The sequence below is a fragment of the Phycodurus eques genome, chromosome 21 (assembly GCF_024500275.1).
Source record: "Phycodurus eques isolate BA_2022a chromosome 21, UOR_Pequ_1.1, whole genome shotgun sequence".
In the NCBI taxonomy this organism is placed as follows: Eukaryota; Metazoa; Chordata; class Actinopteri; order Syngnathiformes; family Syngnathidae; genus Phycodurus; species Phycodurus eques.
Window position 1 is genome coordinate 13,899,153 of NC_084545.1, and position 13,410 is coordinate 13,912,562.

General features: G+C 42.5%; 1 protein-coding gene across 1 annotated transcript in view; it reads left to right on the top strand.

Moving 5' to 3' along the window:
* zfhx4 (zinc finger homeobox 4) overlaps positions 1-12,837 on the top strand; it is an 87,316-nt gene extending 74,479 nt beyond the window's left edge. The window contains exons 8-12 of the mRNA XM_061666105.1: positions 598-725; positions 1,874-2,074; positions 2,316-2,433; positions 2,573-7,939; positions 8,420-12,837. Of these exons, the coding sequence (XP_061522089.1) occupies positions 598-725; positions 1,874-2,074; positions 2,316-2,433; positions 2,573-7,939; positions 8,420-9,972 (7,367 nt within the window). The 3' untranslated portion in view covers positions 9,973-12,837. The remainder of the gene's footprint in view (positions 1-597; positions 726-1,873; positions 2,075-2,315; positions 2,434-2,572; positions 7,940-8,419) is intronic.
* The last annotated feature ends 573 nt before the right edge of the window (positions 12,838-13,410 follow it).

Sequence of the window (13,410 nt, forward strand, 5' to 3'; positions counted from 1 at the left end):
TGATGACCCCACCCCCCAACCCGACCCCGAAAATGTTGCCCCTCGTGCAGACAGAGGCATAGTTGAGGCAGCTGGGGAAATGTATATGATCTAATGAAGTGTATAATATTACCATAACATTTAATGTATGTCGTGCTGTGATAATGAGCCTGCCTGAGTTTTCTCCATTTCACATGGCCGCAGGGCAGGAAGTGTGTGTGTTAGTGGGTGTGCATGAGTGATACAGCCCGTGCCTGCACACTTATGTTGTGTTGCTGTCAAAGCCTTTAAATGATCACCGCTATGTCCCCTTTAAAAGTGGTTGTATACTGCAGTACATGAACACATCACAGTTAAAATACCATTGTGTTCTGTAAAAATAAAAAAGAGAAACAAAATTAAGACTAGAATTCTATTATTTTTTTTAATTAGAATTTTTTCTTAAATTATTTATCAACGTTTGTATTATTTACATGCATTTTGAAACAATAGAACATTAAAGCTTGGTTTCATGCCTTGTGTCCTTTGGAAGATGAGCTCACTAGATTATGCAATTTATTTAACATGGTTTTTTGGGGGGCATTTTTTAAATGAATTGTCTTCTCTCCCCCACTTTAGGAGTGAATGCCACACCCAAAGAATCGACTGGACAGAACGCAGCAGTGAAACATTCACTCCAGCCCGTTCAACAAATTGAAAGCCCTCCCAAAAGGCCCAAATCTGCTGAGCTGAAGAACTCTGAGCAGGTACCAGTTTGCAGAATCTTTCAGTTGTGCAACACAAGCTGACCTATCAATGTGAAGGTTTGATCCAACTGATCCTCAAAGTGTTTGAGGTGTATGGAGGGATTTGTGACTGTTTTGACCCTTTCAAATGCAACAAAATTGCAGGTTTATTTGGCTTTGTGTGGATTTATTTAGAGTGGACATCTGGTAGGTCATGTGGATATCTGAATGTATTTTTGCAGGACAGGCGCCTGTACTAACAAGCACTATTTCCGGAAGATGGAATTACATCCAACCTTTCTACTTGTCAACTGTTTGGGGAAAATTGCCCTGTAGTTAGTAATTGCTAGCTCTGGTTTCAAGGCCTTTGGTAGTGTAGTAGGTCAGTCACTAAGCTGACGTTCATGCAGTTAAAGTGGTATCAATTGCCACTCCATTCACATCCCCTGTGATTGACTGCTGATCAATCCATAGTATTGTCTGCCTTTCACCCTAAGTCAGTTGGGATACACTCCAGCTCCTGATATGATCCTGAACAGAATAAACAGTCCAGAAAATGGGAAGATGGGAAGCTCCAGTTTCCTTGGAGAGGGTTAAACGCAGCCCTCCCTTCCCTCCCTGGCAGAGCTTTTTACTATCAAGAACAGTCATTATGCTCTTAAATAGAATACCTGCACTCGCCTTGTGGCTCCCTCCCTGCTGCTTCCCAATTTGCATCTCTTTAAATTATATGTTTTTAAATTAGATTATGAAGTATTAGCCCGTCTGGGTACTATAAGAACGGAAGACTTTGTCATTTCAGAAATAGATTCTATTAAGGCAGGTGGTAGAGACGCAGCTATGTTATGCATACTCCCCGTAATGAGCGGTGTATCTTGGGAGACTGCTCACCTTTGTCATCTGTTATCTCCTTATTAAACATTCTGGACAGTTATGTTTTCGGCTAAATAAAATGGAATGAGTTGATTTTAGTGAATTACATGAAACATGGTAATCCTACATTTTCTCTGTAGAGAAAGACCATCATGTAAAGACATTCCATGCTGCAGGTGCATGGGTATTTTCACCCCTAGAAGTGCAAAATATATGGAAAAAACTGCATCATTTGTGACTTCCTCTGGCTGGATTACATGCAAACCCAACTCAACCCATGTACATTTTTCTTGTAGGTTCAGCAGTGTCCCTATTGCAACTTCAGCAGTAAAGATGGCAACCGTATGCAGCTCCATGTGATGTCCCAGCATTCTATGCAGCCAGTGATCCGCTGCCCACTATGTCAGGATGTCCTCAGCAACAAGATTCACCTGCAGCTGCATCTCACCCACCTTCACAGTGTGGCACCTGACTGTGTTGAAAAGCTCATTATAACGGTATGTAGACTGTCTGCATGTGTGCGTGTAATTGCCTGTAATTGCATGGCATAATTTCCTCAGGACGACAGAGTAACCTCGCTGTCCTCATTGCCAATTACAAAAGTTCTACAGAACATTTGCCTTTGAAACTATTGTCCTCACTGTCTCAAATTAGAGGTGACCTACTTTGTCGTATAACTTTTGAAGCTTTTGAATTTGAAGCTGTCATTATGTGTGAAAAACTATTTGGTCTTGATAGGTTGTTGGTCCTGATACGACAGGATCAAATAGTACTATTCATCCCCAAACTGGACACGACAAAGGAATGCCTTCAATAGATTCATCAGCCTTTCTTGATGAGTCTGGAAAAACACAAGGTAAACGACTCTTTCAGCAGCAGTTCATTTAGCTCAATTATGTTGATATGACCTACATTTGTAATCGCATCATCTGTGCATTGGTATTCTGTTCTAATGATGGTGCGGTAACACCTTAAATTGTGTTGTCTGCTTAAAGGAAACTCTTCAAAAGATGAATTGACAAGTCAGGACAAAAACGAATTAGACCTCCGAGCTGAGGAAATGAAGCCCCCAAAGGAGGCCTCAGAGGCTCCGGACTGGAGGAGAGCAAGTGGGTTAGGGCATGACAGCAAGACCCCTGATACCCTTCAGGATCATCTCAGTGAACTCCAGAGGCTCCAACAGCAGCAGCAGCAGCTGTCAGTGTCTGACCGCCATGTCTACAAGTATCGCTGCAATCACTGCAGCCTGGCCTTCAAGACAATGCAGAAGCTCCAAATACATTCTCAGTACCATGCCATCAGAGCGGCCACAATGTGTAGCCTTTGCCAGCGGAGCTTCAGGACATTCCTGGCCCTCAGGAAGCATTTGGAAAATGGACATCCTGAACTCACTGAGGCTGAAGTGCAGCAACTGATTGGAAATCTCCCTCTGAATGGCGATATCACTGAGAGTGAAGCCAGGGCTTTAGAGGAAGCTCAGGCATTTGAGCAAGACTTGGACAAGGATGATGAAATGGATCAGGAAGAGAAGCCCAGTCCTACTGGAAGTGACAGTAGCTCTCTGATAGATGACACGGGAGCAGAACCAAAACGGACCCTACCATTTAGGAAAGGGCCAAACTTTACTATGGAGAAATTTTTAGATCCTTCTAGACCTTACAAGTGCACAGTATGTAAGGAGTCTTTTACTCAGAAGAATATTTTACTAGTCCACTATAATTCTGTTTCCCATCTGCACAAGTTGAAGAAAGTGCTTCAAGAGGCATCGAGCCCAGTTCCACAAGAAACAGGCAACAACGTTGACAATAAACCATTCAAATGCAATATTTGCAATGTTGCATATAGCCAAAGTTCAACACTTGAGATTCACATGAGGTCGGTTCTCCACCAGACTAAAGCTCGAACGGCCAAATCTGAAATGAGCAGCAATAGCACTGGCACTAGTGTTCCAGTGCCAGCTAAAAGTCCTGCTCCAAGCACCCAAGGAAACAACAGCAACACAGAATCTGCTCGAAGTGAAACACCATCATCTAATAAAGAAAATACTCTGGAACCGAAAGACACTAATAGCAACAACAACATAAAACAAACTACTGACCATGTTTCAGCACAGTCAACCAGCCACCAGTCAGCCCAGTCCTCAGCGCAACTGCAAATGCAGCTTCAACATGAACTCCAACAACAGGCTGCCTTCTTCCAGCCTCAGTTTCTTAACCCGGCTTTCTTCCCTCATTTCCCAATGACCCCAGAAGCATTGCTGCAATTTCAACAACCACAATTCTTATTCCCCTTCTACATCCCGGGAGCAGAGTTCAACCTCAGCCCGGAGCTTGCTCTGCATTCAGCAGCAGCGTTTGGAATGCCAGGTCTTACAGGATCCTTCCTAGAAGATTTGAAGCAGCAGATGCAACAGCAGCACCAACTACAACAGGCTCAGCAGCAACAACAACAGCAGCAGCAGCAAGTCTCCCAGGCACAGTCACAGATTCAGCAGCAAAAGAACCAACAAATGCTAAACCAAAAACCTAAAATGGATCCCAGCAATGCGTCAGTCTCAGATGTTCAAATGTCAAAAGAGCCAGACGACCACCATGAAAAACAAGACAGCAGATCAAAGTTGGAAAATGGGTGTGATGCTTTAATGGATGGAGCAAAAGACAACAAAGACATGAAAAAGTCAAAATTCTCTGAGCCATTGATTCCTCCTCCTCGCATTGTGTCAGGGGCAAGGGGTAATGCAGCCAAAGCACTGTTGGAGAATTTTGGATTTGAACTGGTCATCCAGTACAATGAAAATAGACAGAAGAATCAAAAGAAAACTAAAGATGGAGGTGAGCAAATGGATATGAACACTGATAAGCTTGAGTGTGGAATGTGTGGAAAGCTGTTCTCCAATATGCTCATTCTCAAAAGCCATCAAGAGCATGTGCACAGTCATTTTTTCCCGTATGTAGAGCTTGAAAAGTTTGCCCAGCAGTACAGAGAGGCCTATGACAAACTCTACCCAATTAACCCTGCTTCACCTGAGACGCCACCACCACCACCTCCACCTCCTCCGCCACCTCCTGCTACTGCCCCAGTGACGACACCTCAGCCAACTTCTACATCAATAACGAAGCCCCAAACGCCAACACCATCAGCAGTTCCTGTGCCCCACCAGACCTCACACCAAACTACTCACCAGACACCACCTCTGCAACCACCACATCCTCCCCCAACATCCACTGCTCCTCCTGCACCTCCCCAAGTGCAGCTTCCTGTTCCTTTGGATCTGCCCCTTTTCCCACCGCTCATGATGCAATCCGTCCAGCACCCAGGATTGCCCCCTCAATTGGCCCTCCAGCTGCCTACTCTGGATTCTCTCCCCACAGACCTTACACAACTCTGCCAGCAACAATTGGGACTCGATCCAAACTTCCTCCGCCAGTCCCAGTTCAAGCGACCACGAACTCGTATAACTGATGACCAGCTTAAAATCCTCCGTGCCAACTTTGACATCAACAATTCCCCCAATGAAGAGCAAATTCAGGAGATGTCAGAGAAGTCTGGTTTGCCTCAAAAGGTAATAAAGCACTGGTTCCGTAACACCCTCTTCAAAGAGAGGCAGCGGAGCAAAGACTCCCCCTACAATTTTAATATTCCTCCCATCACTACTTTGGATGACATCCGAATAGAGACTCAGCTAAGCACCCACGAATACTACAGGACTGACTCAGCCATGAACAAGAGGTCTTCCAGAACCAGATTCACAGATTACCAATTGAGGGTTCTTCAAGATTTCTTTGACACCAATGCCTATCCCAAGGATGATGAAATTGAGCAGCTTTCCACAGTCCTCAATCTCCCAACTCGAGTCATTGTGGTGTGGTTCCAAAATGCACGCCAGAAAGCTCGTAAGAGCTATGAGAACCAGGCTGATTCTAAAGACAGTGAGAAAAAAGAACTGACTAATGAACGATACATCAGAACGAGCAACATGCAGTACCAGTGTAAAAAGTGCAGCATTGTTTTCCCACGTATCTTTGACCTCATCACTCACCAGAAGATGATGTGTTACAAGGATGAAGATGAAGAAGGTAATGAGGAAAACCATTGTGAAGAATACATAGATGATCAACTTCCAATGAGAATGACCCAACAATCAGTAGAGCTACCCAAACATTCCCAGGGAACTGCTACCAGCTCTGGCTCGAGCTCGCCTGTGATGGCCTCTCCTCATGCCAGCATTGGAAAAGCCTCTCCTAAGCCAGACGTTGAACTTCGTTCTGAAAGTGAACCAAAACAAACTGAGACTGCACCCTCACCAGTGGTAAAATCACTACCAGAACCAAGACCATCTAAAGCTTGCACACCCCAACCACCCCCTCAAAAAGTTGCCCAGCCCCCCATGTCAAGACCCCATTCCCAGCCACAGGCAGCCGCAGTGCCCTCTAGTCCTCTCTCCCTGGCCCTTTCCTCCCTCACAAACAGCCTCTCCCACCAGATGCTTCAATACCAGTGTGACCAGTGTAAGATTGCATTCCCTACAGTTGAGCTTTGGCAGGAACATCAACACATGCATTTCTTGGCAGCCCAGAACCAATTTCTGCACTCACAGTTCCTTGAAAGGCCCATTGATATGCCCTATATGATATTTGATCCAAACAACCCGCTAATGGCAAGCCAGCTCTTATCTGGAGGCCTTTCTCAAATCTCTTCACAGGGTAGTTCTGGTTTGGCCTCCACTGCAGGATCAGGGTCAATGAAGAGAAAATTGGATGAGAAGGATGAAAGTGTCAATGATAAAGATGGTGGAAACAGTAGCGAAGAACAACACAGAGATAAGCGCCTGAGAACCACCATCACACCTGAACAACTTGAGGTCCTTTATGACAAATACCTAATTGATTCAAACCCAACAAGAAAAATGTTGGATCATATTGCAAGGGAGGTGGGCTTAAAAAAGAGAGTGGTACAAGTTTGGTTCCAAAACACTCGTGCTCGAGAGAGAAAGGGACAGTTTCGAGCTATGGGACCCTCCCAGTCCCACAAAAAATGCCCCTTTTGCAGGGCACTGTTCAAAGCTAAGTCAGCTCTTGATAGTCATATACGATCTAGACACTGGCATGAGGCAAAACAGGCAGGCTTTAGTTTGCCACCAAGCCCAATGATGAATCAAGACAATGACAGAGGTGATAGCCCAAAGTATAATTTCTTTGACTTCTCACAGCTGCCTACAAAGACTGAGCCATGTGACTATGAGTTGCCTACTGCGTCATCAACCCCAGTAAAACCATCTGAAGCGCAACTAAAAAACTTCTTAAGCCCTTCATCATTAAAAGCTGAAAACTGTGATGAAAATGATGGGCCTAATGTTAACTCAGCAGATCTATCATCTTACGATCTCAACAAGATGGACTTTGATGAAACGTCATCAATTAATACAGCCATTAGTGATGCTACAACTGGAGATGAGGGCAATAACAATGAGGTTGAAAACTTCACAGCTAATGGAGGGGACAAGCTGACTAACAACAAGGTTGGTATGGTGTCAAATTCTGATGGCGGGAATGACCGATTCCAATTCAGCATGGTGAGCCCTGCCCTCAGTTTCTCCGGAAAAGACTGTGACTCTTACTATAGCTCCAGAGATGATGACCTGGATGATTTCAACGACAGAAGTGAATCGTCAAGCCTAGCTGATCCCAGTTCTCCAAGTCCGTTTGGGGCTGGCAACCCATTCAAGTCTAGTAAAGGCACCAATGCTGGGGATAGGTCAGGCCATAAACGATTCAGGACGCAGATGAGTAACCTGCAACTCAAAGTCCTCAAAGCTTGTTTTAGTGATTACCGCACTCCTACAATGCAAGAGTGTGAGATGTTGGGCAATGAGATTGGACTTCCCAAGCGTGTTGTACAAGTGTGGTTCCAGAATGCCAGAGCTAAAGAAAAGAAATTCAAGATAAACATTGGAAAACCATTCATGATAAGTCAAGGCTCACCAGATGGACCGAGGCCAGAGTGTACTTTGTGTGGTATTAAGTACACTCCACGGATGTCCATACGAGACCACATCTTCTCCAAACAGCACATCACCAAAGTGCAAGAAACCCTGGGAAACCAGGTGGATAGAGAAAAGGACTACCTTGCACCAACCACTGTCCGACAGCTGATGGCTCAGCAAGAACTTGATCGCATGAAGAAAGCTGGTGAGGGACTCAGTCTGCCTGGTCAACAGCAACAGACAGCAGTGGACAACAGTAATGCACTTCATGGCCTTAGCCTTCCCTCAGGCTACCCGGGGATCTCTGGCCTTCCGCCAGTACTACTTCCTGGAGTCAACGGGCCGTCATCACTTCCTGTTTTCCCACCCAACACACCTGGTGAGTTAGTATGACAAACCATGACAAAATAGACTACACGCTTTATGAACTGATTTGATCATGCACTGTTTTATTCTCTAATACTGCTGTTTATTCTGTATCACAGTGGTGTTAGTCAGCAAGTCCTATTTTTAAATACAATTTTGAAATTACAAATGGTTGGTATAATGCATGCATGATTTTCATCAACAGTGTTGAACTGATGAGATTTTTGTACAACAAATGTATATTTACCATGGCTTTCATTTTGTTTTCATTTCCTAATTATTGGCTCAGCATATTTATAGTATTATATAAAGACTGACTGAAGTCTTAAAGCACATGTGACAGTTTTGATCCATAACAAAATCTGAATAAGAGGTTTGAAAAAAAATGACCAGAGACAAATTAAGTACCTTTACTTCACAACAAATTTCCCCAATTTGTGGTTGAATTTCTAAATATTGAATATTTCCATATCTATATACTACTGTATTTCAGCTTTAGCATCTCCTGGTGCTGGCATGCTTGGGTTCCCTACACCAGCCACCCCATCTCCTGCCATGTCTCTCAGCACTACCCCACCCAAGACTATTCTGCAGACTCCTCCTCCTCCTCCACCTCCTCCTCCTGTTCCCTCCACACCTTTGGCAGCAGTAAATAATACAGTACAGCAAGGTAAAGACTCAGAGAGAGACACCAGTAAAACAACAGGAGACAAGCCACCACAGATGAAGACGAAGGGCAGCGAGAAAGAGAGCGGCTCACGTCCTGAGACCCCCAGCACGGCCAAGAAGAGGGAGAAACCAGCTGCAGGGAAACCAGGAAATGAGCCTCCACTGGACACAGCAAAGCTGCAGGCCCTTCAGAATGCTCTGGCCACAGGTGATCCCAGCTCTTTTTTGGGAGGGCAGTTCCTGCCCTACTTCCTTCCTGGATTCCCTAACTGCTTCTCACCACAGCTTCCCAGAGGGATCCAACCAGGCGGGTATTTCCCACCGCTTTGTGGGATGGAGAACCTGTTCCCATACGGCCCGGCAGCAGTCCCACAAGCTGCTATGGCCGCTGGTCTCTCCCCAACCGCTCTTCTGCAGCAGTATCAGCAGTACCAGCAGTCCCTTCAGGATTCTCTGCAGAAGCAACAACTGCAGCAGCAGAAACAAATAGAGCAACAGCAGAAGCAGCAACAGAAATCAACCCCTGTGAAGACACCCCAGAGCATAAAGGGCACCGCAAACAACTCTTTCAAACCAAAAGAAGCTAATGATACTAAGGATGACACCAACACAGGCTCTTCAACAGAAAGCACAAAAGAAGAAGAACCGAAAAAAGATACCAAAATCACAAAGGATTTTCCAGATGCGTTTATTGTACCGTCCATCAAGAATGAGTTTATATGCAGGAAGTGCCAGATGGTTTTTGCTGATGAAGATTCTGTGCTGCGTCATCAAAAATCCCTCTGTTTCTTTGGACACGCTTTTAGTGACCCACAAGAGACGGTGCTTCGAAAGGCAGTGAGCAACTACACGTGCATCGCCTGCAATGTGGTCGTCAATGGGAATGAAGCACTTGGCCAACACCTTCAGTCGCGCTTGCACAAAGAGAAAACAATCAAACAAGCAATGAGAAATGCCAAAGAGCATACTAGATTATTACCTCATTCTGTCTGCTCCCCTACTCCTAACACCACATCTACCTCGCAGTCTGCAGCTTCTTCTAATAACACCTTTCCTCATCTTTCTCGCTTGTCCGTGAAGTCCTGGCCTAATGTCCTGTTCCAGGCCACCACCACAGCCCAGAAAGCTGCTTCCTCCTCCTCCCCATCACCCTCTCCTCCTCCCCCTCTGTCCTCGCCGTCAACGGTTACCTCAACTTCCTGCAGCACCTCAGGGGTTCCAACTTCACTACCCACCGAGAGTTGTTCAGATGAGTCTGACAATGAGCTAAGCCAGAAGCTGGATGACTTAGATAACGCGTTGGAAGTCAAGGCGAAGCCGGCCTCTGGCCTAGACGCGAGCTTCAGTAGTATCAGAATGGATATGTTCAGTGTGTAGGAGTGACAAAAGGATCCCTTGCTTAAAGAAAAAAAATAAGACTTTTTAAACTGCAGTTCCAAAGTTTCTCTTAACCCAAAAAGATTCAGTACCAAATGATTGACTCAGGATTGTTTTTCCCATATTGATATGCTGGCAAGATATTGATTAAATTTGTTTTATTTTTATTATTATAATTATTTTTTTTTTTTGTTATGGACAGAACTGTTGCAGATGCTTGACTGAGCTTATATTGTATACAAAAACACGGAATAGGAAAAAATTCACAGGCTCCCTCTTTGGGGGGGGGGGCTTGTTTCAAGCCAAAAACTCATGATAGCAAATTGCACCTCAGCTGGATTGTTTTCCAAATGCTAGCATGTACTGTATGGGATGACGATCCAGAACCCTCAAAGAGAATCTCTCTTAGTTTTTAGATAGGTGTAATTCAGTAGCTTTAAATTCTCAGGTCAGATAACATAACATTTCTCATTCGTTAAAGCAGCAAGCCTGGGTACACTTGGCTTATAACCAAAACATGTCAAGCTTTATCGGACGCATTTCCTTGGTGTGTATAGAGTACCAAGAGACAATATAACTGTTACAATGGACGATGTGCATATTCTTTTAGTTGTGCCCTACAAAGACAGCGTGGTTTTGCCATTGAGGGAATTTAGGATGTTGAAGTAAATGTGTATGATGACCCCGTGTTTGCAAGTTTTTAATACAAGCTGTAACTATTTCCTTGCCCCCTTTTTGTTCTTGTACTCTATACTAATCTGTGCCAACCTTCTCACTTGTACCTCTGCTCACACCCTTTTCTGAAGAGGTAATAACTCTAGTTTTGATAGACTCTCCGATCATGTGAATAGAACATTTTTTCCTTGGTGAATTGCTGTACTGTTACGGTACCTGCTTGTGTCTGGACTATAGTGCACTTATTTTTTGTTGTTTTATTTGTCTTTTTATCATATAAGTAGGCCATTTGTTAATTTAATAGAACATTTTTATTTGTTTGTTTTGTATGTTCGTATGTATGTGTTTTAATTATTATTTGTGTTAATTGCAGCAGCATATTGGTCCATATGTGTTACAGCATTGATGCCTAACAATCTATTTAACAATTGGTGCATCCATGAAAGCAGTACTGTATACTTGAAACTGTTAAGGTACAAGTTGGTCACGATGATTTAAAAAAAAAAAGGTATGATCATTTGTTTGCAAATATGCTGCTTTAAAAAACACAGCATTTGTGTTGTAGACTCAAAAATTGCGTGTACTTGTAGGACTGAAAATAGTGTTATACCTGTGTACTGCTATTGAGTACATAGGTGGACATCCTCCCATCAATTCTCTGGGCACTTGTGATCATCTGCATTTAACAAAAAACATTTCAACATTGCAAAGTATTACCTTACAAAAGTTTTGCTGCTACTGTGTAATTGTATTTTGCCTGCCATTATTTCTCTCAAAACTTATACCAGACAAAATACTGATCCATGAATTAATTTGCTTCTGCTATTTTTTATGTTATGTTGTTAATTTTGCTGTGGAACTAAGAATGTGAAAACTGTCAAAGGGTGTTCAGTTGTCAGTTGAGTTTTTTTTTCTATTTTTGTTGTTTTAAGAATCACCTTCTAGTTTGGTCATTGAAACTAATGTGATTCATTCCAAAGTGACAGAAGGCTATTTGTATGAAAGAAAAAAGGCTTGTGAACAAAAAGAGCAAAGCTGTTGTACATATTCATAGTTGGCTGTGCATGGTACAAATTTATTAATATGAAGAAATGCAAAAATGTATTGCTTTTTGGTATTTCCTATTCTGAGATGAGCAAGTAGCATGTAATGCAACTGTTTGACAGGTTAAATCAAATCATGCTTAGTTTTTGTTTCAAACAATTAAATCAAGTAACATCTCCTCTTATGTTTTACTAATGTAAAGGTGTTCTTTCCCAAAGTTTTAAAGCAAAATGTCCATTTTTGATTTTCTGTGTAAGCTTTTTGTCCTTATTTGAATTTGTAGTATTTTATCCGTTACTTTAATCCTGAAGACACTTTTCGATTGTGTTTCCTAAAAGACATTCTGGCCTCCCAAGGTGCAATTCTGCCATTGTACAAACATGAGCGACTGTCCTAATTCCAAAGGCTTTCACAACCTGGCTTTTTGCCTTTCCCCACTCGGTGGCTCAGCATTTTAAGACTGAACTTGTCACTTTGCTAGCATCGTGTGCTAAGATGCTAGCATCACAGACAGGACGCTTTCCACACCAAGGACTGGTAAAAGCTAACAAACCAACAAAACGGATGGTCCAACAGCAACTGTACATAGTTATTGCAACTGCACAGCAGCCAAAAACAAAACAAAAAAAGAACTTTAAAAAAAAAAAAAAAAAAAAAAAAAAAAAAGTGGACCGATTGTGTCATGTTTATAAGGACAGCCTTCAAAAGGTTGAAAATTGGAATTGTTCTTCTGGATGTCAAAGGGATTTTCATGGCGCAGTCACATCCTACTCAATATGTACTCTTCAACATCTGGGTAACATAGGAAATGCACCCTGAGGTTTTATTAAGAAGAAGCCCCTACGGCTAAAACTTTAAATAAACTAAACCAAAAATGTTATTGATGTTTTATATATAGAGAGTAGTTGCATTAGTTTTTGTTACTGTACTGTTTGAGGTCTCAACTGTACCGTATCACGGTAATAACATGGTTTTGGAACTTTTTTTTTTTAATTTTATTATATATTTTTTTTTAATTTGTCACAGACCTGTTGTCATAGTTGAAATGACGTTTATTGTAGATGGTATTTGAACAACTTCTGGAAATAGTTCATCAAGTATGTTTGTTGCTCATTGTTGTGATACATTAAAAACTGTATCTGCAAACCACTGTTGTCTCTCAGGTTATTCTTTCTATATACAGTGTAAATTTTTTGTCGATTTTTAGTTTACACTGCATTTAAATGTCCAATTACTATTTATTGGCAAATTAATTTGTATTAAATTAAGGAAATATTTTTAAGTTACTCTGGATGTAATAATGGCACCATTGTCATAAAAATAATAAAATATAATTTTTTTTATAGAATGTGTGTGTGTGTGTGTGTGTGTATATATATATATATGGGGGTGCGATGGACGACTTTCCTCCCACATAGGTTGATTGAAGACTCTAAATTGCCCGTAGGTCTGAATGTAAGTGCGAATGGTTGTTTGTTTATATGTGACCTGTGATTGACTGGTGACCAGTTCAGGGTGTAGCCCGCCTCTCGCCCAAAGTTAGTAGGTATAGGCTCCAGCACGCCCGCGACCCGAGTGAGGATAAGCGGTACCAAAAATGGATTGTTCTATATAGATATATATATAGATTGGTCTTAATTCTGAACACTTGTGCCACCACATTATTTCAGTTGTTTGGTTTAACTTCTTTTTGTAAGTTTTACAGGTCACTTTAATGGT